This window comes from Gobius niger, assembly GCF_951799975.1.
Source record: "Gobius niger genome assembly, chromosome: 3".
In the NCBI taxonomy this organism is placed as follows: domain Eukaryota; kingdom Metazoa; phylum Chordata; class Actinopteri; order Gobiiformes; family Gobiidae; genus Gobius; species Gobius niger.
The window spans coordinates 8,650,412-8,674,698 of record NC_136854.1 but is presented as its reverse complement, the minus strand read 5'-3'; the positions used below and the strand labels follow the sequence as shown (position 1 = coordinate 8,674,698).

The following is a 24,287-nucleotide window of genomic DNA, read 5'->3' as shown; positions in this document are numbered from 1 at the left end:
GAACACCACTCGGGTTCAGATCGCGGAGGCCGTTCTTCCCAATCACTCCCACCCAGGTCTCACTGTCGTTACCCACGTGAGCGTTGAAGTCCCCCAGCAGAACAATGGAGTCCCCAGTCGGAGCACTATCTGACCTGTCCCCAACCCGAAGGCATAGGGACCCTCTCGTCCACCGGGGTGAACTCCAACACGTGACGGCTGAGCTGGGGGGATATGAGCAAACCCACCCCAGCCCGCCGCCTCTCCCCGTGGGCAACTCCAGAAAAATGGAGAGTCCAGCCTCTCTCCAGGAGTTGGGATCCGGAACCCAAGCTGTGCGTGGAGGTGAGCCCAACTATATCTAGCCGGTATCTCTCAACCTCCCGCACAAGCTCGGGCTCCTTCCCCCCCAGCGAAGAGATGTTCCAAGTCCCGAACGCCAGAAGCTGCGCATGTGGACCAGGTCGTCGAGCCTGCCTCCGACTGCCACCCAGTCTCCTTCGCACCCGACCCCTACGGATCCCTCTGCGGGTGGTGGGTCCACAGGAGGGAGGGCCCACGTCGTCCCTTCGGGCTGTGCCCGGCCGGGCCCCGTGGGCAGAGGCCCGGCCAACAGACGCTCGCGTTCGGGCCCCAACCCCAGGTCTGGCTCCAGGGTGGGGCCCCGGCTGTGCCATGCCGGGCGATGTCACGGTCCTTGCATGTCGTACGTCCATAAGGGTCTTCTGAACTGCTCTTCGTCTGTTTTTTATCTATGAGTATTTTCTTCTGTTTTTTTAATCAAGTTTGCTGGGAAGTTCCCCAAATAAGTCTACATTTAAATGGTTATTAACATGCACACATGTTATATTCTATCATTAAGTTTGTGAATGTTAACCTCTTTTTCAGGTTTTTCCAATTCCAAATCATCAGTGTGCAGGAGAGTGCCCCAACATCAGACTGAAATCTATTTTTTATGAAATTGCTATTAGTGTTTATAAATCAGTAGATCAATACATAGAACATTTTACATTGTTTTATGTATTTTCACTATAAGAATAAGTCAAATTTGCATCAGGGTAAACTAGAACAAACACTGTGTTGCAGATGTCAACTCCTTATAACTGCATCGTGAAGTAACTTCACTTATTGCTGTTTATTTATATTATGGTGAAGTTGTATGTGCGGAGAGAGGGGGCGGAGTTAACTGAATCGAAGTGTTGTGTCTTACGGGTTTGAAAAATACCTCCAGAAAAAACTTATATTTATCACAAAAATGAGTACTCCATAATGGTAGAGGTACAATATATGATATAAATGACTATACTTAACTTTGGAACGGCTAAAATAGCATGATACAGATCATTTAAAAATTGACTTATAAGTCTTTTTTTTTTTTAAATGGACTTATCAGTTATAAGGAGTTGACATCTGCAACACAGCTTTATAAATGGCTAACACACAAGCTAACACACAAGCTAGCACGCGTTTGGATTGACTCACCACTTTGGTCCAGTTCATCAAAGTTAATCCACTTTGATTCTGGGGAAGGTTCACCAACATCCATCATACAGTCACAGAAAAACACTCTTATGGTGAAAGTCGCCGAATCCCGGAGAGAAAAAACAACTTCTGATGAGTGGCCTCTTCTTTAGGAAGGTTGAATAAAGTCCTTGCAGACAAATGCGCTTCTTTTTCTCCGTGACATTATCGTTAGGTAAGAAATCTGTTCAGACACTCAGGGGATGTGTTTGTTTTGGCCCCAGCTGACCTGGAAGCACCTCAGGCACAACCTTTTTTTTTCTCTCTCTCTCTTTGTTTCTCTCTTACAACTGAAATAATGAAAAAGCTGTTTTACAAATTAAAATCAGGCCGTAAGCATAGAATTAAGACATTACATTAGTATTTTTTGTTTTACTTTTACGCTGTTGAACCTGAAGCTAGCTAGCAAGCTAGCAACCTGTAGCTCAACAAGCTGATGGAAACAGCTGCAGTGGAGTCCGCTTACACCTTAGCCCCACGAACTGAAACTTTTTGTTTGACTTTACTTAAGTGCAGGGATCTTTTTACGTCTGAAAATAATGAATAGTGCCTTTAAAGTAGAAATGGAAAGCTCATATTTTATTAACGGTAGGCGAACCTAGCAGCTTACTCTCCTCTATTTCTTAAAAAACATTTCCAGCAAATTTGCTACTTTTTTCAGGCACGTCACTAGATGGCTCCAAAACGCAGTCATACTAGACACCTTCACCAAACATACTTTCCAATTGTCTTCCTGGCACTCATTGGCCCATTAGCCACTAGATCCTTTCTTGATGAGATCTTGTCATACAGGTGGACTGGACGAAGGGGTTTTGTTGAACACCCTCCGTGTTGTGTTTTAAGAAACACATTGTTTCCAATTCTTTAAAGAGTATACATTTTGTTGGGACAAACACCCTGTATTTTATTTTAATTTTCCATGAAACAATGCCCCCTGTATATTACCCCAACTGAAAATTCTATGACGGTAACTATGGTAACTGCGGTCATTGACAAAATGAATATTGTCACAAAGTTCATTGTCTTCTCAGTCAGCACATTTGAACTAATGTCCAATAATTTTCTCCAAAAAACATCAAAAAGTGTTTTGATGCATAGTGTGGTGACAATATGCGAAAACATGAGTGTGATGTTGTCCAATAGAAAGGACTTTCAGACATAAAAATAATATCACAGGTTTGTGAATCCATCCATCCATCCATACATCCATCCATACATACATACATAGAGTTCTATTTGCCCTGCCCTCCACCTGACATTATGACATCATCACATTTTAAATCGTGAATGCCACCTACTGGACTGGAGAGTGGATCTATGAAAACACAGTCCTGGAAGTAAGAAGAAAGGCACTGTGTGAATACTGTAGGATAGGATGATCTTTAGACGGAATCTTGTGGTTAAAGTACCTTTCCATGTGTCATATGCCCGTCCTCTTCAGAACTTCTCAAAGATAGAGCAATGTCTCTGTCTGACTTAAAGGAATAGGCCACCGTTTTTACATACTAAGATATGTTCTTACCTCACTTTAGACGTGTTAATATATCCCCGTCTGGTCTTTGTCCGTGCGCTCTGCCAGGCAAACGGAGCACATACGCAGCCTCTCCCATATGTCACATAGCTCCGAAAAAGCTCACGATAGAAGCTACCAAGCTCTTCCACGTGTTCCCTATTTAAATAAAGTTACGTGAAGTGTTTTCATGCGAAGTATATTTACACAGAAATGTAGCATGTCGATTTTATAAGCAGATAAAAAGGGGGACTATATTGTGAGGCGTAATGATACGAGGAGTAAAACGTCCGCGCAGTAACTCCTAAAGGTTATTGACGGAAGTGAGCGGGGGAAGTCTTTAGGTGTTACTACGCGGACGCTGTGCTCCTCGTATCATTACGCCTCACAATATAGTCCCCCTTTTTATTTGCTTATAAAATCGACATGTTACATTTCTGTGTAAATATACTTCGCATGAAAACACTTCACGTAACTTTATTTAAATAGGGAATACGTGGAAGAGCTTGGTAGCTTCTATCGTGAGCTTTTTCGGAGCTATGTGACATATGGGAGAGGCTGCGTATGTGCTCCGTTTGCCTGGCAGAGCGCACGGACAAAGACCAGACGGGGATATATTAACACGTCTAAAGTGAGGTAAGAACATATCTTAGTATGTAAAAACGGTGGCCTATTCCTTTAAAGAACATTACAAATCTATCGCTTAAAAACGTAAAAACTGTAGTTGATGCTGTGGATGCAGTATTGGTTTAGAAATCGTGGTATGATAATGGCAAAAAATACACACCTGATACAATCTCCACTCCACCCTCTTTGACACATGAATAGAAATAAATATTCATAATGTGAGATCAATAAAGGCTAATCTTATTTTATCTTATCTTCATAGTTTTTGAAAATACTAAGTGCCCAAGAATATTGTAACATGTTCTGTGCATCTGATAACTTGTAACAGTTGAGTGGGGGGTAGGGTGATCCTTGAAATGTAAATTTAGAAAATGTAAGCTCCAACCCTTGGAATTCATTGCAATAGTAGAGAACACTCTCCTGGTGATTTTTTTTTTCTGAATTGGATTACATTTACCCCTGCCTCATTGAACATGAAGTTTTACCCCAGGACACTCTTAGAGATGCTTTGTCTTTGGGAGTGAATAAAGCAAATAAGAAGAAAGAAAGAAAGAAAAAGTCTTTGTAACTAATCTATCAATGAAATAAAGCCATAAATTAAAACCTGGCTTGGTCCATTATTCAGATTTCGTTGGTGAAAATATGCCCTATTTTTATTATAAAGACGCAGATCATTCCGCCGCTGCATAGCTTATACAACCACGAAGCTGATGCTGCTCAAATATAAGTTATTTTAAATGCAAAATGGTTAAAATTATTTCTATTGACACAAACATTTATATCGTTAGTCTGGCATTGTAAGTGATTTGCCTCAGGTGCACTGTGGAGCGGGTCAGACTGTTTTTAATGCAGGCTAGCTGATATCATAGAAATGCGCTAGCCTTGCACTAGCCTAGCGCCATGTAACACTTCAAACACAAGAACTGCATTAATTACAAAAAAATATCTCCACAAATAAGCAACACTCTGGATAGCTAGGTGTTAAGTCCAATGAGCGCAGAAAACGACTTTTTTGGACTTTTTGATTTAAAATTTGAGAACCCCGCCATCCATAGACACTTCAAACCATAGAAATATATACAAACGGTGGATTGTGGCTCCCTCTAGTGACTTGACTGAAGATTGCATTTTGTAATTTATTTAATTTGTTGTGTTATTTTGCATAAGTTTAAGAAAATGAAGATATCATAATTATTACGTTTATTATTAATAATAATACTAATAATAAAAAGCGTTAACGTAGGTACATAGGCTAAGTGCATTTACTTCGGTCGCAGACCCGGAAGTGTTTGTTAAATCCCAGGTGCTAAGCGGTGCTAAACGGTGCTAAGGTGCTAGCATTAGCCGTGGTGCACCGGGTCCAGTCAGAGTTCTGTCACCGAGCGGGATGGAGCTCACGCGGAGGAGTGAGTACAGCTGTGCACGTGCCTGGCCTTGCACGCTCATTTTATGCACACATACGGAAATGTCAGGCTTTTCCCCCTAAATGTTCGCACGGCTCGCCATTGTCATTTCTTGTGAGGAGCGGCGCTAGCTGGTTAGCTTTAGCCCGGTGCGCACACCGTGTCTAACCGTGTCCGTTTGTGCCAGAGGGATCTCAGAGGTCCCGGTATCGAGCTCTTTCTAACAGACAGTGTTTCAAAGCGACAGAAATCTGATCCGAGAATCAGGACAAACCCAAGAGCCAAGATGATGAGAGACCAAAGAAAGCAGGAAAAGCGTTGACAATACGATGACAATACCATCTATGAACCGGGTCTAAATTATTTATCTTGGGTGAAAGAACAACTAAACCAGGATTAAGACTAGCATAAACCCAATCTAGTCCAGGATTGTATGTCAGGAAAATGTGATGTGTAAGTATGTATTAGCTAGAACGCATAGTGCCGATGATGGCTCAGAATTATTTTAGTTTAGTCATCAGTTACTAAATACACACCCTGTGATGTTGAGCCATGTAGCCACAGCTGCCCTGGGATGGACTGAAAACAAGCAAATCTACATCAGCAACATTCAACATTTAAGATGGGTTAAGTGTCTTCTTATCCAAAGACATAACCGGTGTATGCAACAGTCGCATCTGGGATTCAAACTGTTGTTGGCCACTGGATCTGCGGGCAAATGCTCTAACCTACTGTGCCACTGATGCCGTCAGAGGAACCAGGGCGAATTTCGGACTGACTATGATGGCTCTCAGTTTACTCTTTGTCTGACCTATGAATATTCCACATTGAAGGTTTTGAGAAATCCCAGGCAGACTGAAACTGTGTGAAGCTGAAGATTGTAAATTCATTAATTGGAGTTAACCAAGCGTTTTTGTTTTTAGATTTTAAAGAGTGCCTGGACACGGTGTATGGAGCCATAGAAGAGGCAGATTTCCTGGCCATCGATGGAGAATTTTCAGGTGTTTATTTATTGAGCTGTATTTATGTGACATCAGAGGACTGTAAAGTTGTCATATATGTGTCAGTGATCGTCCAACAATCCTGGTGTACTAATCGGAGTGAGACAAAAACTATTTTGAGTAAATCTTTTATTGAAAACAACAAATAAACTGAAATAGCCTGTGGACCACATGCCTTAAAAATGCCAAGTCTGTGCAAAAATGTGGATTCAGTGCCATTTTTCACTCTGTTATGACGTCCTAATGGCAAAGGCAAAAAAAACGTTCTTCTAGGTCTCCCCTGGAAATGAGATTCCTAATTTCAGTGGGACTTTCCTGGTTAAATAAAACCAGGAAAAAAAAAACTCTTTCTGCTAAAACAGTGTATTTGCACTTTTCAGACGAGCCATTTATTTTTCACCATATATAAGTAAGTTAATGCTTTAGGTGTGCAATAGGTGAATCTTCCAGCCAGGTGTTTCTGACCATCAGCCTGGCTCCACATCTTGGAGATGGGTCCCCGAGCGCCGGCCCATGCTGGCAGCTCACTGCTCCTACAGGTCGCCCCATGCGATACTGAGGATGGGTCAAATGCAGAGAACTAATTTCTCTACAGAGATTTCTCTACAGAGATTAATACAGTATCAGATTTTATTTGTCATTGTGCAACGAAATTGTGTTCAGGTGTTAGTCCTGAGCCGCTGGGGGCCAATCTGAGCGTCATGTTTTTGGAGGTCAGGGAAACCGTAGTACCTGGAGGAAACCTGGCTACGTTCAGTCTCCTCTGATGTGTCAGAGCGTGGTGTTCTGCACTGGTCAGCTCAAAATCCTCCTTCGCAACTCCCTCCGCTCCACAACAGTCTTTCACCATCTTCTGTGAAGAGTTTAGCAGTTTTATTCTCCAGTAAATGTCCATTAGCCAGAACAATTGTAAGGACAGAAGGCATGTGTGGCTTAGCTGTGAGTCTTGCCTGGATACCTCCTCCTTTGTCCCTTCCTTGTTGCTCCTCTTGTGATGCCTCCACTGTGCTGCAGGTGTGGGGGGCTCTTGGTGCCTCTTCAGTGTTCCAGAAGACATTTGTAGGTCTCAAGTGTCTTTCTCATATGCTTGCTGTTTGAAGCTGCCTTCTTCAGGACCATTCTAGACCCTTTGTAGTAAAAAATCTGCTAAACCTCACAAAAACACGTACAAAGCATCCAGTGAAACAATGTGGAACACACAAACTACAAATGAAGTTCGTAGAAGAAGGCAAAAAAAATGCGGCTGTACCAAGAGAGAGGGTGGCTCCTATTTGTTCAAATGTAGCATTTAAACGGATCAAAAAAAGTTAAATTCCAGACTGATCCACAACCCGTTTTTGTCCCCAGGGATAAGTGATGGTCCTAATGTCAGCGCTCTCACTAACGGGCTGGACACCCCCGAGGAGCGCTACACCAAGCTCAAAAAGGTACGTGATCCGCACAATTCCTCTTTCCCCAACTCAATCCGATAAACTCAAGACCACGTGGCTGCTCAAATCTGCCTCCACTCTAAAAGGCCAAGTGAAGGCACCAAAGAAGTAACATGAACACTTTTGATGATATTATTAGAGTTTTTGGAGCCTGCAACGCCTCCACTGCCAGTGTTTAAGATGCTCTGGCTGCTGGTTGTAGCATTAGTCAAACAGAATACAATAAAAGAATAGAAGTTTATCAATACCTGACAGCCTTTGATATCTGCATCCAATTAAATATCTGTAGTGGTAACCGAACAACCTCGCTTTTGTTTTTACAACCATATACTATCGTAAGTACTTCAGTTACATGATTTTCTTGTGTTTTTTTCACCCCTCTCTCCTCCAGCACTCTATGGACTTCCTCCTCTTTCAGTTTGGATTATGCACGTTCAAGTATGACCTGTCACAGTCCAAGTGAGTCAACCTGTGAAAGAAACACTCAAATGGCTCAACACATTTATTGAGTAACTCTCCTGCCTGTGCTCTTCCCTAGGTACATCACAAAACCTTTTAATTTTTATGTATTCCCCAAGCCCTTCAACAGATCGTCCCCCGACATCAAGTTCATTTGTCAGGTTTGTCGTGGTCACTTTAAAATGGGTTCCAAGGGGGCACAGCTAGGACATAATCAGATTTTTTATTTTATTTGTCTAATTCCAGAGCTCCAGTATAGACTTTCTGGCCAGTCAAGGTTTTGATTTCAACAAAGTCTTCTGCCATGGTAGGTGTTGTTCATTTTGGTAATGATATATTCCTATAGTCTGGCTATGAGAGCTTTTTTGTGTTTTTGTTTTTTAATGTTTTTTAATTGTGTTTTTCTTGTATTTTCATCAAGTTTTTGTGTGTATTTTCGCCGCTTTTTATGTGTTTTATGCTAAATTAATCCTTAAGTCATTAAATTGGATTAAAACTGGCATTAAAACTGCATTTTGTTGAAAATATGATTTTCCTCTAGAGACTGAACTCATCCCATATTATTGCTCAACTAATTTTACTGCATACATTCATCAAAAAGACTAAAACTCTGGACGAAAACAAATTCAGCTGCAGAGATTTTTCATAATTTTGACTCAAAAGTTGCCTGTTACGTCCAATTTGAATATCAAACTTGCCCCTCCAATCCTCCTTACAAATTAAATATAAAATAAAATATGCCAAGACTTTTTGCATTTGTGGCATTAAAAATATAGTATTTAGGCATTAAAAAGCATGAAATTGGACCTCCTGCCACCTGTAGAAACCCTGATATTTGTCCTAAGTAGGGTTGGGTACTGTTACATTTTTAGCGATACTAAAATATTTGTCACCTACATCCAGAAAACAGAATGGTGTTGAGCTGTAACAACCAAGACACTTCTTTAAAACTGTCCCTGGACCAACAGTGCCGGGTCCTATTCCTAAATGTGCGTTTGTCCCACAGGAATCCCCTACTTGAACCAGGACGAGGAGGTGCAGCTGAGGGAGCAGACGGAGGAGCGCAGGAACCAGCACAACGGAGTGGGCACGCCCTCTTTCAACTCCCCCTCATCCAAGAGCCCCGCCCACGTGCCCGAGGAGCACAAGGACTTCATCAACCGGGTGGCGTAAGTGCTGCTCACTACCTCATCAGGGCTATGAAATATTTCGACTCAAACTCAACTTTTTTCACATTTTAAAGTGACCATGATTTTAGATTTTAGTCTGTGATTGCAAAAATGTGGTGAACGGTGTCAAATCTATCCATATGGCAGTAATTTTGCGATATGGATGGTGTTCGAGATGGAATGTTCTAAACTTAAAGGTACAGTTTGTATCCACCATGTCATGGTGTACGAGCTAAGATTGTCCATAGATTGAAATTACCTTAAAGCCCGACAAGAAATTGAAAAAAGAATGGTGGAACAACTGTTAAATACATCAAACACTCTAGTGTCCAGGACTTGACATTTTAAAATCTCCTTTTTTTTTTATTACCATGAAATCTGCCAGAAATCTTAGCGTTTATCCCAAGCTCAATTGCAACACCTGATATTTTGTTACTAGTGTAGCCATGTATGTACATAAAATTCAGTGGTCCCTCACTATAACGCGGTTCACCTTTCGCGGCCTTGCTGTTTTGCAGTTTTTTTAAAATTTAGTACAAGTTTGCATACTTTTTAAAGCATATGAATGCCATACACACATTGGGCTCTGCGTCCTGATTGGATAGTCGTAGAGTGAGCCTCCTCTCGCTGCAGAGAGGATCTCTGTGTGTCCTGTCAACACATCAGGACCCACCACTCACCGCCAGAGTCACAGCAACACAGGCCGGGCATGAGCTGGTCCGACTCCACGTTTTACAGGACCTTCTCAGAACTTTTCTGAGGAAATGAACACCACTAGGATGTGGCGCTCGCCTCAGCTAAACACTCGCCTTCTGAAGCCTAAAACTGCTACGATAAAACTTTGGTCGTAGCTACGATTGTCTCTTAGTTTGAACAAACCCACAGTGGAGACGAGAGCAGCTCACGACGCTTACTGTCCTCATGTCTGTAATGTAAGATCTAAAAATCTTATAAGACAAATAAAATGACTGACACCAGGTAAAAGGGAGAACCTGTGTGAACGAACTGTGAGAAAAGCCCAACAGCTTCTAACAGGGGTCTCGCTCCCCCACAATTACAATTACACAATCATAATCATTTTAGACATTTTTAGATATTTTCTTGATATTTTGAACAGAATCGGCAAAGTCTTAGCTTCATAAAGTAGGGAATAAAGACAAAAGTAATTTTTGTTGAATTAATAATTAATTGAGCATACTGTGAGAAGCCTCTTTGATGCATAAGTAGCTCTCTGCTGCTTTTGTTACTTAAACGTACCTCATTATATGGAGACTCCTGGCTTAGTTAATACAAATGCTTTGTCTTTCATGTGTGGCTTTTCCAGTAGCATTCAGGAGGCTAACTGAAGCTTGTTCATGCTAACACTTTGATTGGGTTTTTGGAGCCAGTTCCTGTATTTAGATGAGGGCAAAAATAAAAAGTTATCTTTTCTCCAGTGTGATAATGACAATAAACTGTAATGGAAAAAGAATGACTGGACTTTTCCCACTACGTATCCTCGGGTATACGACACGCTATTTAGATTACATTAATATAAACAACTGGCATAAATTGATCTGATAATTACAACTTGTTTGTACAAGTTAGATCTTTAACAGTATTAAACGGTGCATTGAGTTGCCTTGTGTACGAAATGCGCGGTATAAATAAAGTTGCCTTGCCTTGCCTAAACCAGGATATCAGATTTTTTGTAGTGTTTGCTCCCATATCAGATACTAGTATCGGATCGGTGCATGATAATGATGGTAATGTTGACTGGCGAAGCACGGCAGGTTAAAGTATTGATTTTTCAAATTGATATCTCTCTAAATGAATTCTTTTTATCCACCTGCAGCGTCTCACTTTAAAAGAGGGCCAAAAAGTTTCAATAGAAACTCCATTAGAGCAAGAAACGTCCTGCCCCAACTTCCTATTAGGCTTCAGCCACTTCTAGTGATCCATATTTTTCACTGTCTATGGTTGAAATGGAAACATTTGAATAAGTTTTCCATCGAATCAAATCCAAATATTACAAAGAAGACTGCACCTACATGACTGATTTCCAAAGCAGTAACATCGCGCATGCTCCATTGCACTCCATGTTTTACTGTATCCTAAAAGTGTCCATAACCTGGTGATTCAATATCAGTATCATGTGTTTTCTTCCAGAGCAAAGGTTGAGGCCCTTTTCAGCCATGCAGACAAGTCTCTGATACTGGATCCATGTACCGGGTAATGTTGACCTTCATTCCTAAATACTGTTCATGAAATAAATGCTTTGTGTTCTTGTTTTATATATAATAATTTCCATGTCAGGTTTCAGAGGAAGCTGATTTACCAGACGCTGAACTGGAAGTGAGTGCACATCTGCTTTGATTTTTTTTCTTTTGAGAATAATTAATTCATGCTTGACAAAATTACTTTTTTTTTAGGTTTCCAAAGGGGCTTCATATAGAAACCTTGGAAACTGAAAAGGTGAGCATTTTTGACATGCTAATGATAACACGTATATGCAAACTCTGCTAGCTGTGAAGTTTTAAACTGAAAGCTTGTTCAAAATCTAAGATTGTAATCTAATCACAATTGGAATGAGTATCCTTGACATTTCATATCCATCCAAAAATGTGCAGCCCTAAGTCTCTTTTTCCGTTTGAGCAGAAGGAGCGCTATATCCAAGTGAGTAAGGTGGACGACGAGGAGCGGAAGAGGCGAGAGCAGAAGAAACTGGAGAAGGAGCAGGTGAGTGGCTGTGTAACCGTAGTAACATCGTACTCGACCCACTCTGAGCTGTTACAAACCGTAGAAATCATAGGAATGCCTTTAGCTATTTGAGCCGTTGAATCCCGGACCCGTTATAAACTATATGGCGAGGTATGTTTTGTCCTCTTTCATGGCTTTTATATTTCATTTCATTTTCATTTATTTATTCATTTGAGCAGAAAAAGTATGCCAACATTTACAGAAAGAAAAAATACAAAACAAGACTTTGTGCTCAAAAGGAGTAGGAAGAAGTTCAAAGAACTTATAGTATATCATTCCTGTTGTTTCTTCATCATTAACATCTTACAAGATGATATTTAGTGACCATTGAATTTGTATCTGACTCACAGCAAAGACTTAAAATTTCAGTTAACATTTAGCTCAGAGGGCACTTTTAGATGCTAATGTGCATCTAAAGTAAAATCTCTGAAGGTCTGTACATTCGTTAATGATTTCTAAATGGGCTTTGATGGTCGATGGTTGACAGCAGCTGAAAACATCAAGATCGTTCATATTAATGTTCGATGGCTAATGCTAGGGGATATAGGACAAAATACATTGAATAGGCTAACGGACTCAGAAATGTTTCCCATACAAGGTGACTTGCTATCTGTCTGCATACATTAGGGTCGTACGTTGTTTTTTTCCTCTTGTAGGTATGAATAGTAGGGCTGGGCGATATGACGATATTAGACCATCTTACGATCTCCAGAGCTGACGATCTGTCATTTTTGTGTCGTTTTATCACGGTTCAAAGCACTTCTGCACAGTTGACTCTTTTCACTGTCAGTGAAGCAAACCCAAACCACGCACTTTCTGCTACACAATGACGGACGCTAATGCGAGCATTTAGCAGCGAGCCGCTCCTCTGCAATCAATCTGGAGCTTTAAACTTAAAATCGGGAGTTTATAATTCAAAAATCGTGATACTATTTTTGTCAATGCCCACCCCTAATATATTGTGAGTTTTCCATCGCAGGGAGATTGTTGGACGTTGTGCCTTTTATCATGTATAACTGCAGTACTTTCAGCTTATTGTTGTTGTAACAGACTGTCACATGAAGCGTTTACAGCACTAAACCCTATGCACAAGTAAAAGTGTTAATTTTGTTCATTGCCCATGATACAGTCTATTATCAAACTTTAGCATAAGAACATTTGGATAAATTAGAGATTCATTACTTCTTAAACCACTTTATATATTTGAAGAGAATTAAAAACAAATTCAGGCAGATGGAATCGCTCATAAACCGTTATTGTGATCAGACAAATGTTGGCTGCTTACCTTTAGCTTGACTAAATGTTCTCATCCACGTATGACTAATATTTATCCACAAATGCTGAATGGTTACTTGAATTTCGTTGACAGTATGGAGTTATTGGGCCCAAATTGTAAATGAGTTGTATAAGAAACAAACTGAACCACTCTGTCCCAATATGAGCTAATTAAGTACATGCTTTAGAAAAAATAACTATCAACTTTTAGTTTTGATTCAATGTTGTATCAACTAAGAGGTTTCAACAAAAAAGACCAAACTGATGTTGACAGTTGGATGACTGTTGAAACATCTTTGTTGATACAACATCGAATCAAAACTAAAAGTCCAGTTGAAATAGTTATTTTTTCCTAAAGTATTTATGTTACCTGGATGAAGAAAAAAAAGGACTAAGTGCATTTTTTGTGTGTTGTTGTTAGGAGGAGTTGAACGATGCTGTGGGCTTCTCCAGAGTGATCCATGCCATCTCTAAATCTGTGAGTGGAAACTGACTGAAATCCTGCGTGTTTGGAAGTGGTTCCTGTGTTTCCTAAATGTCACCTTTTATGTGTCAGGGCAAACTGGTGGTGGGCCACAACATGCTGCTGGACGTCATGCACACCATCCACCAGTTCTACTGCCCCCTACCCGAGGTACGAGCTTTTCATTTACTACACTTTACAGAGACTGAGTGCATTTTTCATAAGTCATAAGTTAACATTTGCAAGTGGGAAAGATACCAAAGCGTTCCAGCTGAACCTGTAAACAAAACGACTAATGCTACAAGAGTTAGCTGATAAGACGGTTTGTTTACTTGTGACCTATTGGTAATGTTTGGCTGTGGAGGCATAAAACAAGTTTAGAAATTGTACCTCTTGATTCATCCAATAAGGAAAGAAACAGAGTTGTAGCAAAATTTGATATATGAATGTGTTGGAGTTAAAATCGTGTGTAAGCTGCCATAATGCTCTGTAACATGTGCGTCTTGTGACACTTCATACTCGCCTCCAGTGTCTGCGTACACTGGTGTATGAATGAGAAAGTGAATGGGTGACCGGTTCCTTCCTGTAAAGCACTTTGTGCCTGATAAAGGTAGAAAAGTGCTATATAAGTTGAGTCCATTTACCATTTTGTGCTGTCATTTCAGGACCTGCAGGATTTTAAGGAGGTCACCATGTGTGTGTTTCCACGGTAATGCCATGTTCCTACTCGAATCCCCTACACCATTGTTCTGCCTTTATCCTGATTGAACCGTTTCTCTCACAGGGTTCTTGATACCAAGTTGATGGCTTCGACTCAGCCTTTCAAGGTAAAGACTTAATCTCAGTCAAAATAAGAGTACTATAAACGGAGACGGCTCGATATATCCTAATTCAGGCAGCCAACGATTCGTGACTAACCAAACGACTTCCTGAGGTTGGTGATGACATCACCAAGTTTCAAATAATGAGGACTTTCAATGTTGCAGCAGTGTTTTAGGCTCACCATGATATAACGCCCAGAGCTAGGCAGCGGAGGGTAGAGAAGCCCAAATGTTATCTCATGAGTAACATTACTTGCTCACGTTGAAGTCAAAAATAGTGACACAAACAAGATTTCTAATAATGTGAATAATGAAGCAAGGGGAAGGCAGCCAAGAGTTTGAGGGATATTATCTTTCTCTCTCACAAAAGTCTGTGCTGTTCTACAGTGGGAGGCAAACGTTTAGGCTTAGCATTAGACAAGCCTCATCCATTTTAGGGACAAAAAAAACGGTTCCAAAAAGAACTTTTAGGCCGAAATAAGCAAGGTCTGTTTGGAGAAGAAGGGGCACAGAATTTCATGATGAAAAGCAGATGAAAAGTCACAGGGAACATTACAGGGGTAGAATGAAGAATGGATTCATATCATTTCCTTCAAATTCTGGAGGTGAACGTAAACATAGCTCAAAAGTTCCGATGGACAATATCAAGAGGTGCAGTTTGAAGGTTTTGCCATAGCCTTCAGTCTCTTGACCTAAACGTCACTGAGGATCTGTGGCTTAACTTCCAAAGAGCAGTGTGTGACAGACCCCCCAGAAATCTCTGTAAAATCCCTCGAACTAGAGCTGACAGACTCTTGGCTGTTTAAATCTGTGACACTTGCCATGTTTCTGGTCTACGACGCTTTAATTTTACAAGCTCATGCCTTTTGGAGATCATTTCAACTTCCTCTCGCTTCATTAAATTTTCGCTACCCGTTGTATCTATTGTCTTGTGTGAGAGTTTAGCTTTGACAGCCTCGACTAAATGGTTCCAAACAACTTTCTGAAAGTTGGACACAAATGTGAATAAAGTTTTGAACAGAAGGACAAAGAGTACCTCCTGATGCAGCCTACATAGTTGCGCTTGATAACCCCTGATTATCGCCGCTTGAGTTTTCCTCAACACTGCTTGTCTGTGTTCCAGGAGCTAATCACCAACACGTCTCTGGCGGAGCTGGAGAAACAGCTGAAGGAGAGCCCCTTCAAATGCCCGCAAGTCGGTGAGTTTGCCAGAAGCGATTCTGACCTCTCTGAAAACGCTTGACCCTCCTCTAAGCCTGTGTCCCGTCTGACTGCAGAAACGGCAGAGGGCTTCCCCAGCTACAACACAGCCCAGGAGCAGCTGCATGAGGCAGGCTACGACGCCTACATCACCGGCCTCTGCTTCATCTCCATGGCCAACTACCTGGGTAGGAGCGAGGCCTGATGGACATGCTTGTTATACAGGGTGGGGAGGGGAATTTAAACCCACAATAGGGCTTTCCCTAAGCCAAAATCCTTGGTCGACCAAAAGCATGTCCTGAGCTGCGATTGTTCGACTAAAACGGGGCGTGTCACGGCACTGACAAAACTAATACACATCTGACCCAAATTGCACTCATAAGACACACAAGGACGGGAGCTCGTGCTGTAGCTACTGTTAATACATAGAAGAATTCATAAACGTCTCCAGCCTGTAGAAGTCTGGCCTAGAAGGCAGCACCTGGCCAAGACGCAGAGCGGCAGACTTCAGCTGCTGCTCATGCACACCCAGATGATGGAGGCATCGTCTTGTCTCTCCTCGATGATTAATTTAACAAAAGCATTTCACAGGAAGAGAAATAAGACTGTCTGTTTTTATAATTAAATATTAGCCTCATGTAAAAGCGACCAACAGTAGACTCAAAAACATCCCTCTAGATCCTGGATTTTAAGATATCTTTCTACACACTTAAAGCTCCTCCATTTAACTCATCACTAGGTTTTTATAGAATCATACACTTGGATGATCCCAGTTACACATGTTTTTTATCAGTGTGTGTTTTCTTCTCTCCTCAGGGTCGTTTCTGACTCCCGCCAAAGCCCACATCTCTGCTCGCTCCAAACTCATCGAGCCATTCTACAATAAGTACGGCCTGTTGAATCTTTGCTTTTATCAATGCCAAAGACTTGCTGACACAAAACTCCTGAAGTTGTCATCTAACAGAGAATTTAGAGATTTTTTTGCAAACACAGCTTTAAATAAAAACAAGATTTAGTTCTGTCTGAGCTTTGTTTTGGTATTTTGTATTTTTAAGACTTGATGAAACAACAAACCACTATATATCTTTGTTTAATAGATTAATATTTCAGATTTTCATTGAATGTTTAAATGTTTTCGACATGGCTCCATTTATTATTGTTTTCATTTGTAGGCTATTCCTGATGAGGATAATCGATATCCCCTACCTCAACATGACAGGACCAGACTGTAAGTAGAAGTACTCCTGGATACCACTATATCTTGCATGTGTAAAGGTGGACTGCTACAGCTTTGGAAGTTTTATAGTGTAGTATTGCAGTTGCTTCTTTTATTTGTGAAACATTTACCTTATGATAAAAGTATTGTTTTTTCTTTGAGTTTCAACTGTGATCAATGCTAATGGTGTAATAAAATACATAATTAAATTGGTTGAACAACTTGAACTGCTGAAATAAGAGTTAGTGGCAGCTTTACTGATCCTGGGCCTAAAGACGTGCAGAGCCAGATGCATAACAAATGACTGTAAATGACTGTAGAGTTTGTTATTGAACCTTCCATGTTCTGAAATGATTCTGTTGTATGGTGTTTGTGCAGTGCAGCCCAAACGAGACCACGTCCTGTACGTCACCTTCCCCAAAGAGTGGAAGACCAGTGACCTGTACCAGCTGTTCAGTGCCTTCGGTAAGAGCCACACATTTACACATTACTTTCATATTCAGAAAATGTTTGGGAAGCTCTAAAGTAAACTCAAATTGTTGAAGCAAGAGCTTGGATTTGTTTCCATTCGACAAGTCTATTGTTTTTATTGAGAAATGTTCAGTCGACAAAAGTATCATAGCTTAGTGTTACCTATTAGTTTTCTGGTTTGGTTTTCCAATCTCTGAATGCATTTGAGTGGACGTACCTTGTGTTTTCCCAGGAAACATCCAGGTGTCATGGATCGACGACACCTCTGCCTTCGTGTCGCTGAGTCAGACCGACCAGGTGCAGATCGGTGAGTTTGCAGCACTGCATCTGTGTGGTCCTAACAATATCTATAGGCTTAACTTCTGTTTTGGTTGAACAATTGGACACGCAGAGACATGATTTTGTGCAACACTGTCCTGGACATGAAAAAGTCCAGGGCAAGGTTCAGCGCCAAGACTACAATAATATGCTAGATAGATATGTGCGTTTTTGGAAATCTGAATCGTCTAAATGAGCAGGAGCACAGCTGTTGGCCTGACTCTGGACTTGTGTTGTTGCAGCGATGAACACCAGCCGCTACGCCGAGAGCTACCGGATCCAGACGTATGCGGAGTACGTGAAGGCCAAGCAGGAACGGGCCAAGCAGAGTCAACAGAGCCAGCCCACCAAGTCCTGGGGAGAGGACAGCTGGGCCAAGTCCCACTACTCCACATCCTCCGCCTTCTCATACACCAGGTTAGGGCTAAAGTACTCCACATCCTCCGCCTTCTCATACACCAGGTTAGGGCTAAAGTACTCCACATCCTCCGCCTTTTCATACGCCAGGTAGGGCTAAAGTACTCCACATCCTCCGCCTTCTCATACACCAGGTAGGGCTAAAGGTCTCCACATCCTCCGCCTTCTCATACACCAGGTAGGGCTAAAGTACTCCACATCCTCTGCCTTCTCATACACCAGGTAGGGCTAAAGTACTCCACATCCTCCGCCTTCTCATACACCAGGTAGGGCTAAAGTACTCCACATCCTCCGCCTTCTCATACACCAGGTAGGGCTAAAGTACTCCACATCCTCTGCCTTCTCATACACCAGGTAGGGCTAAAGTACTCCACATCCTCCGCCTTCTCATACACCAGTTTAAGGCTAAAGTACTCCACATCCTCTGCCTTCTCATACACCAGTTTAAGGCTAAAGTACTCCACATCCTCTGCCTTCTCATACACCAGTTTAAGGCTAAAGTACTCCACATCCTCAGCCTTCTCTACAACTCTACATCCTCATAGCAATTGTATTGATTTTAGTTTTTTTGTTGCACAATGTAAATGTTCAGATTTACATTTTGGTTCTGGCCAAAGATAATTATCCTTTAGAAAGCGCAGTGAGCCCTACACTTAAGGTTACATCTTCACTTCCACAATCCCAGCTCCTGTCCCCAATAAGGGCCTTATTTGTCCAAGTGCAGTGTAGTTACGACTCAGTGACTGAATTCTGGAGGTTCTTAGCTTTTAAATGATCATGTTCAAAGACGGTGTAGCTTGTAGGGTTGGGCGATATTCCCTTAATTGGCCGTTGACGATGTTTACAGTGAACCATCGTGATGGACGATGATATCGTCCATTTCTCATTATAAGCATTTTTTAAAGACATTTACATTGCCTATATAGAAGCTGCATATTACTATTTATGTTAGGAAAATGTGAGATTGCAGGATAAATGGATCTAAACTAAACATGATCAGAACAGAGTCATGGAACACGACTTTTGCAACAGAAATGTGTTAAAACTCGTGCGTAAAGTCTGAGAGGAGAACGACTTATTTAGAGCATCAACTCCTCAATACCAAGGCTCTTATCACACTAATACAAATGCAAATAATAAGCTCAGATTTACATTTGCTCAATTTTTACGTAATGTTTAAGAAACAGTGGGTGAACGGGACAATATTTAGAAGTTTGCGTCGTAGCTTATGTTTTTGAAGCCGCTCCACGCGCCGCCCGGTCCGTCTGCTCGTAACTTCGTACCTCCTGCACCGCCTCTTTCTCTCCTCTCTCTCCTCTCTCGGTACTTCGTGAGAATAACCTAAACCCATGCGGGCTCAGCTAGCTCCGATGTGAGAGCCATCTCGTCATTTTAAAATGGTTTAAGTTTCCGTATAAAGCAAAGCAAAACCACGCGCTGGTAAACTTTGAGCTGTAGAGAGAAAGAGAGAGAGCTCCGCGCATCAGAACTAGAGCAGCGCTGCGTCTTTACTTTAATAATTACGGCTAACACATCATGGCTTCTGGCAGGCTACTGAAACTAGTGCGCATATTAGTTATATCCGTGATTTAATTTACAGTGCAATCCCAAAGAAAGTTTGTAGGTTTACAAGGCCTACAGAAGATCAGTGCGTGTTTCTGACAGGAGGGGGCGTGGCATCACGATGGTGGCTCTCCATCGTGATGTTGCTCATCCATCAATCGCAACAACCCTAGTAGCTTGTGCTTATATCGGCAGGCAGACAACAAACCAAAGTACAGTCCTAAACACTCCCGAAAGCCGAATTGAATTCCGTCATGTACCCACGGTGTGTGTGTTTGGCTGCAGGGGCTTGAGGAAGCGCAGCATGAGCCCGGCGCAGCCCGATGGAGGGGCGCAGCCTGCAGCTGACGGCTGGAGCCACTACGCAGAGGTCACCAGCAGTAAGAAGATCAAGACTGATGGTAGGTCTACCTGCCTTTCACTGCCATATCTTCTTTCTATTATCACACACACGCTCTAAAATTACTAATCACAAATGTAGTACAACGTCCCTTGAAAATGTTTGTGTTGGTTTAGTGATTCAGAAATTATACATGGGTGTTGGGTGTCGATAGTTGATAGAAGCGAACTCTCCAACTCTATCTGCAGAAGCTTCGCCTTGCTCTTGTTCTCTACAGAAGTATGACTGGCAAAACCAAGCCCCGGATTGGAATCCAAGGTGCAACATTAACACTCGCCAACCCGCCAAATGTGGGTAGATTTTGGCTGTGGCGGGTAAAGCTGTCTCCCTAACTAGTCATGGTGGCGGCTTAAACGTATCCAATGATTTTATATACATTTTTAATTGTAGTTCTCACAAAGACGCTGCTCACATTGATGTAACGTTACTCTGTAAAGCTACAACACTACAACTCCCATGATCACTGCCTGGAGAGCGCGTTTTCTGATTGGTCTTCCTTCAGAGCCCGCCCCCGGAGCCTGCTCGGCTGTAAAGTTTCTTCCTGGAAAGTTTTAACTAAGATTTAGAGACATACAAGTAAAACTCGGAAAATTGGAATATCGATCAAAAGATCATTTATTTCTGTAATTCAACTTAAAATGTGAACCCAATATATGATATAGATTAATTGCAAGCAAAGTGACATATGTCAAGCCTTTATGATCATGTAATATTCTAATTTTCTGAATTTGGAGATTTTACAAGCCAAAATCATCAAAATGAACTCAATAAAATCAAATCATCACAGACTTCGGAAACTTCACACTGGACTTCAAGCATCTTGGATTGTGCTTCTCCATTCTTCTTCCAGACTCTGGGACCTTGGTTTCCAAATGAGATGCAACATTTGCTCTCCTCAGAAAAAAGAACTGTGGACCACTGAGCAACACACCAGGTCAGGGGTGCCCACAGTGGAACAATTAGGTTGGCGTGGCGTCTGGTTGATACTAACGCTCTCCCATTCATTCTCAATGGCAAATATGGATGCAGTACACTTCTTGGCCACCAGCGTCAAGGGGGGCGCTGTTTCACTCCTTTCACAAAGTCACAGAGCGTCGTAGCATCAATTTCCCAACTTTTTTCCAAATTTTATTGAGCTGACACTTTCAAGTTGATCTAATATGGCATTTTCTTTGACTTAAAGAAATGAATGAGGTAAAGTCACTGTAGGTAGTGCAGGTAGGTGGTGTTGTTGCACTATATTGCTACAATAATTGATTTTGTTCTACTAAAACTAGGCTTTTGTTGCATGCTATTTGCATAGATAGAATTAAATGCAAATGTATACCAAAAAAGAAAATAAAGTAACTATTATTATTTGCAGTTACATGTGTCTCACGCTGACATCGCCATGTTTGGCCCACGACCCTTAGGCACTTTTTCATTGGCTTGTGCACCTTTTTCCTCCACACTTTCCCTTCCACTTGACTTTCTGCTTTGATGCAGCACTTTGAGAACATCCAACTTCTTTCCTTTTGAGCCTTTCCCCCCTTGTGCAGAAAACCATCATTAAACCCTCCAGAACTGTCAGGACAGCAGTCTTCCCCATGATGGTGAATTCTACTGAACCACTGAGACCAGTGGTTCTGAGGCCGTTTGCAGGTGTTTTGGATTCATTAGCTGATGAAAGGAGATACAGGAGCTACAGGAGCTACAATACTGTCCTTTTTCACAATATTCAAATTCAAAAGATTTTGAATGTGAGGTTTTTACAAGCTTGTAAGCCAAAATCATCAAAATTATAACTAACAAAAGCTTGACATGTCACTTTGCATGACATGAGTCTATATCATATACTAGTTTCACATTTTAAGTTGAATTACAGAAATAAATGAACATTTTCACAATATTCTAATTTTCCAAGTTTCACCTGTATGGAAGGAGGCACAAAGAAACGTTCAATGAAAAATGTAAACAAATTCAAGAATGGCTGTTCTACAATGATGCTAAGCAAGTAATGTACTGTTCTGACTGACACTTTTGTTGTAGACCTCATTTGCTTTCGTTTTTAGGTTATGTTTTGCTGGTTTAGACCTGGCATTTTCTTGCATTTTTTAAGCTGTGGTTTAGACCTGTTATTCTCTGAGTTTGGACTCTGTTTCTGTTCTATTGCGGAAATACATTATCGGTGGTACTAGGACTAATCAATGAACTTGCTACAGTACGACATAACAGCAATACATTTAAAATAAGCAGTCTTTATTTCAATGTAAATCTATTACGCTTTAGTTTTGGCTTGTGAAATCAGTTGGTGGCTAGTAACTTTTGAAAACCACTAGCCACAGTGGTCACAGTGACTAAAACATGTCAAGCCCTGGTGTCACTTAGTAAGAAGACGGAGCCAAAAACTGCTTAAATCAGCCGACCAAACACTCTCATTTTGCTTTTCAACTTTTTGACCAGTGACACCCCAGACTGTCGACTCTTTATTGTGTTTCAAAGTATTCACAATGTTTGCAGATCGTGTTTCCTTTTTCTATTCATGGGAGCACAAACACCACAGTTTGGAAACAGCTGCTATACGCCATTCCAGAACAGTTTGGATTGAATATAGTGCACCTTTATTTCGATGTTTGTCAGAAATCTCAAATAATTGAGTTAATCCACTGTGGTCGTCTTTTCAGGAGAGACCAACTCTGACGCTGTCGAGAGCACAACAACAGAGGGCTGGCTGAAGACGGGGTACGTGCTGTTGGCTCATTTTTACACACAGGGTCGGACAATATGTGGATTACAGGCTTTTCTCAAATGTCAATGCTCCTGGACGTTTCAAATGCGAACTGACTTCTTACCTGACTGCCCTTTTAGAGACCCCTCCGAGTCGTCAGGATCCAGCCCGGAGCCAGAGCCGGAGCAGGGCAGTCCCAGTCCCAGCGCCGTGGACACTGAGGGGACAGGCGGCTGGCAGCAGGCCCCCTCCACTCAGAAGAAGGGGCACAAGAAGAAAAAGAAAGAAGGTGTGCAGAGTAGAGATGGGCATCAGAGCCAGGTCTATTGATCAGCTCCAGCCTTAAAGAAGCTATCCTTGATTTTTTGTTTTGTTTTCTGTTTTTGGAATAATTTGTCCTTTAGTATATGGTAAAAGCAGACATTTGTCCAAAAAACACTGGTTTTAAAGCCTTTTAAGCAGTCTTAAAATGTCAGGCTAGTAGGCATTTTTTACAGTGAAGTGACAGTTTTCCTCCTTGAAAGTTGTGAAACCTGGTTTAAACTCAGTCTCTGTGACGAATGTTGATGTTGTAAATGCATTAAGATTGAGTTGAGATGAGTTTGGACCAGAAAACAGCAATTTGAAATATGAGTGACCCTGTTTCTTTGTACAATCGGGTATTGCTCCTTTAACAGTCCTCTCAGTGATGCCGAAGAGTGGCACTAGTACAGGCAGTTTTATTTGTCCTTTATTTATCCAGGATGAAAAGTCATTGAGATTGAGTGTGTTTAAGCAAAGCCTTGTTTTGGAAACTCTTCTCCGTTAATCTCATGTGTCCCTCCCACAGAAGCAGCCTCTTCGTCCACGCTGTTCGAGGTGCCTGAGGTGTGGTAGCAGCAGCAGCAGTGGCAGACGACCAAGTGAACTGAGCTCCATCAGCACTTGGCCTTCTCACCCAAACTCCTCCTCCCGTGCAGGAACCGCTGTCTGAGCCCGGACACTCGCAACAGGGGTGGGCCATATGACCTTCTCAAATCAGACCATGCACCCAAACGTGATCTCCCACTTTCTAAAGTCATTTGATGCTTCTGTGTTCAACGCTCTTTACTTTTCCCTCTGACTTTGTGTTCAACGCTCTTTACTTTTCCCTCTGACTTTGTCACAACCACAGACAAGAAATTCCCTTTTTTTTTTGTCATATCGCCCACCCCCAACTCTCAAGCCATAGCAGCCGCCATATTGTGAGGTTCTAGCGAGAGCAGACGCGTAGATGTAGTGAGAGGCGCGAGTCTGTGCATGTGTGGACTGTGTATGTTTCGTGAAGATGCAGCTCGGTAGGTCCTAGTTTACAAGAGTCATTTAGTATTTTAAAGCGGTCTCGTTTCCTTTTTTTAAGACAAAACAAGGTCCCGTCTATTCCAGTTTTATCTGACAAACATGAGCTCAACAGTGACAATTTAATATTTATTGGTGAAATATTGACTTTGAACTTGTTGTTTTTGTACAGAATATGTCCTTTTTTCTCTCTGTTAAGTGTTTTGTAACTTCATCCTGCAGCACTAATGTTCTAATTGAAACTGTGTGGAAAGATGCACATTTTTGTATCAAATGTTTAA

General features: G+C 41.6%; 1 protein-coding gene across 2 annotated transcripts; it reads left to right on the top strand.

Moving 5' to 3' along the window:
- The first annotated feature begins 4,921 nt into the window (after nucleotides 1-4,921).
- Nucleotides 4,922-24,273, top strand: parn (poly(A)-specific ribonuclease (deadenylation nuclease)). 2 transcript variants are annotated; one of them, XM_079552629.1, is made up of 26 exons: nucleotides 4,922-5,043; nucleotides 5,964-6,041; nucleotides 7,389-7,468; nucleotides 7,863-7,930; nucleotides 8,010-8,091; nucleotides 8,177-8,237; nucleotides 8,937-9,099; nucleotides 11,248-11,310; nucleotides 11,395-11,433; nucleotides 11,511-11,553; nucleotides 11,737-11,817; nucleotides 13,535-13,591; nucleotides 13,670-13,747; nucleotides 14,242-14,285; nucleotides 14,361-14,403; nucleotides 15,521-15,596; nucleotides 15,675-15,785; nucleotides 16,414-16,483; nucleotides 16,770-16,825; nucleotides 17,192-17,278; nucleotides 17,517-17,591; nucleotides 17,845-18,019; nucleotides 19,868-19,983; nucleotides 22,646-22,703; nucleotides 22,830-22,978; nucleotides 23,522-24,273. In XM_079552629.1, exons 1-26 carry the CDS (start codon nucleotides 5,025-5,027, stop codon nucleotides 23,563-23,565), a joined length of 2,016 nt encoding a protein of 671 aa, XP_079408755.1. In that variant the 5' UTR covers nucleotides 4,922-5,024; the 3' UTR covers nucleotides 23,566-24,273. The 2 variants fall into 2 exon arrangements, with proteins under 2 accessions (XP_079408755.1, XP_079408754.1); XM_079552628.1 differs by having other exon boundaries at nucleotides 23,519-24,272.
- The last annotated feature ends 14 nt before the right edge of the window (nucleotides 24,274-24,287 follow it).

Excerpts from the sequence above, each read along its gene's own strand:
- parn (XM_079552628.1), top strand. Across the intron at positions 16,826-17,191 it reads CAACATGACAGGACCAGACT|TGCAGCCCAAACGAGACCAC; the intron begins GTAAGTAGAAGT and ends GTGTTTGTGCAG. Across the intron at positions 17,592-17,844 it reads GACCGACCAGGTGCAGATCG|CGATGAACACCAGCCGCTAC; the intron begins GTGAGTTTGCAG and ends GTGTTGTTGCAG.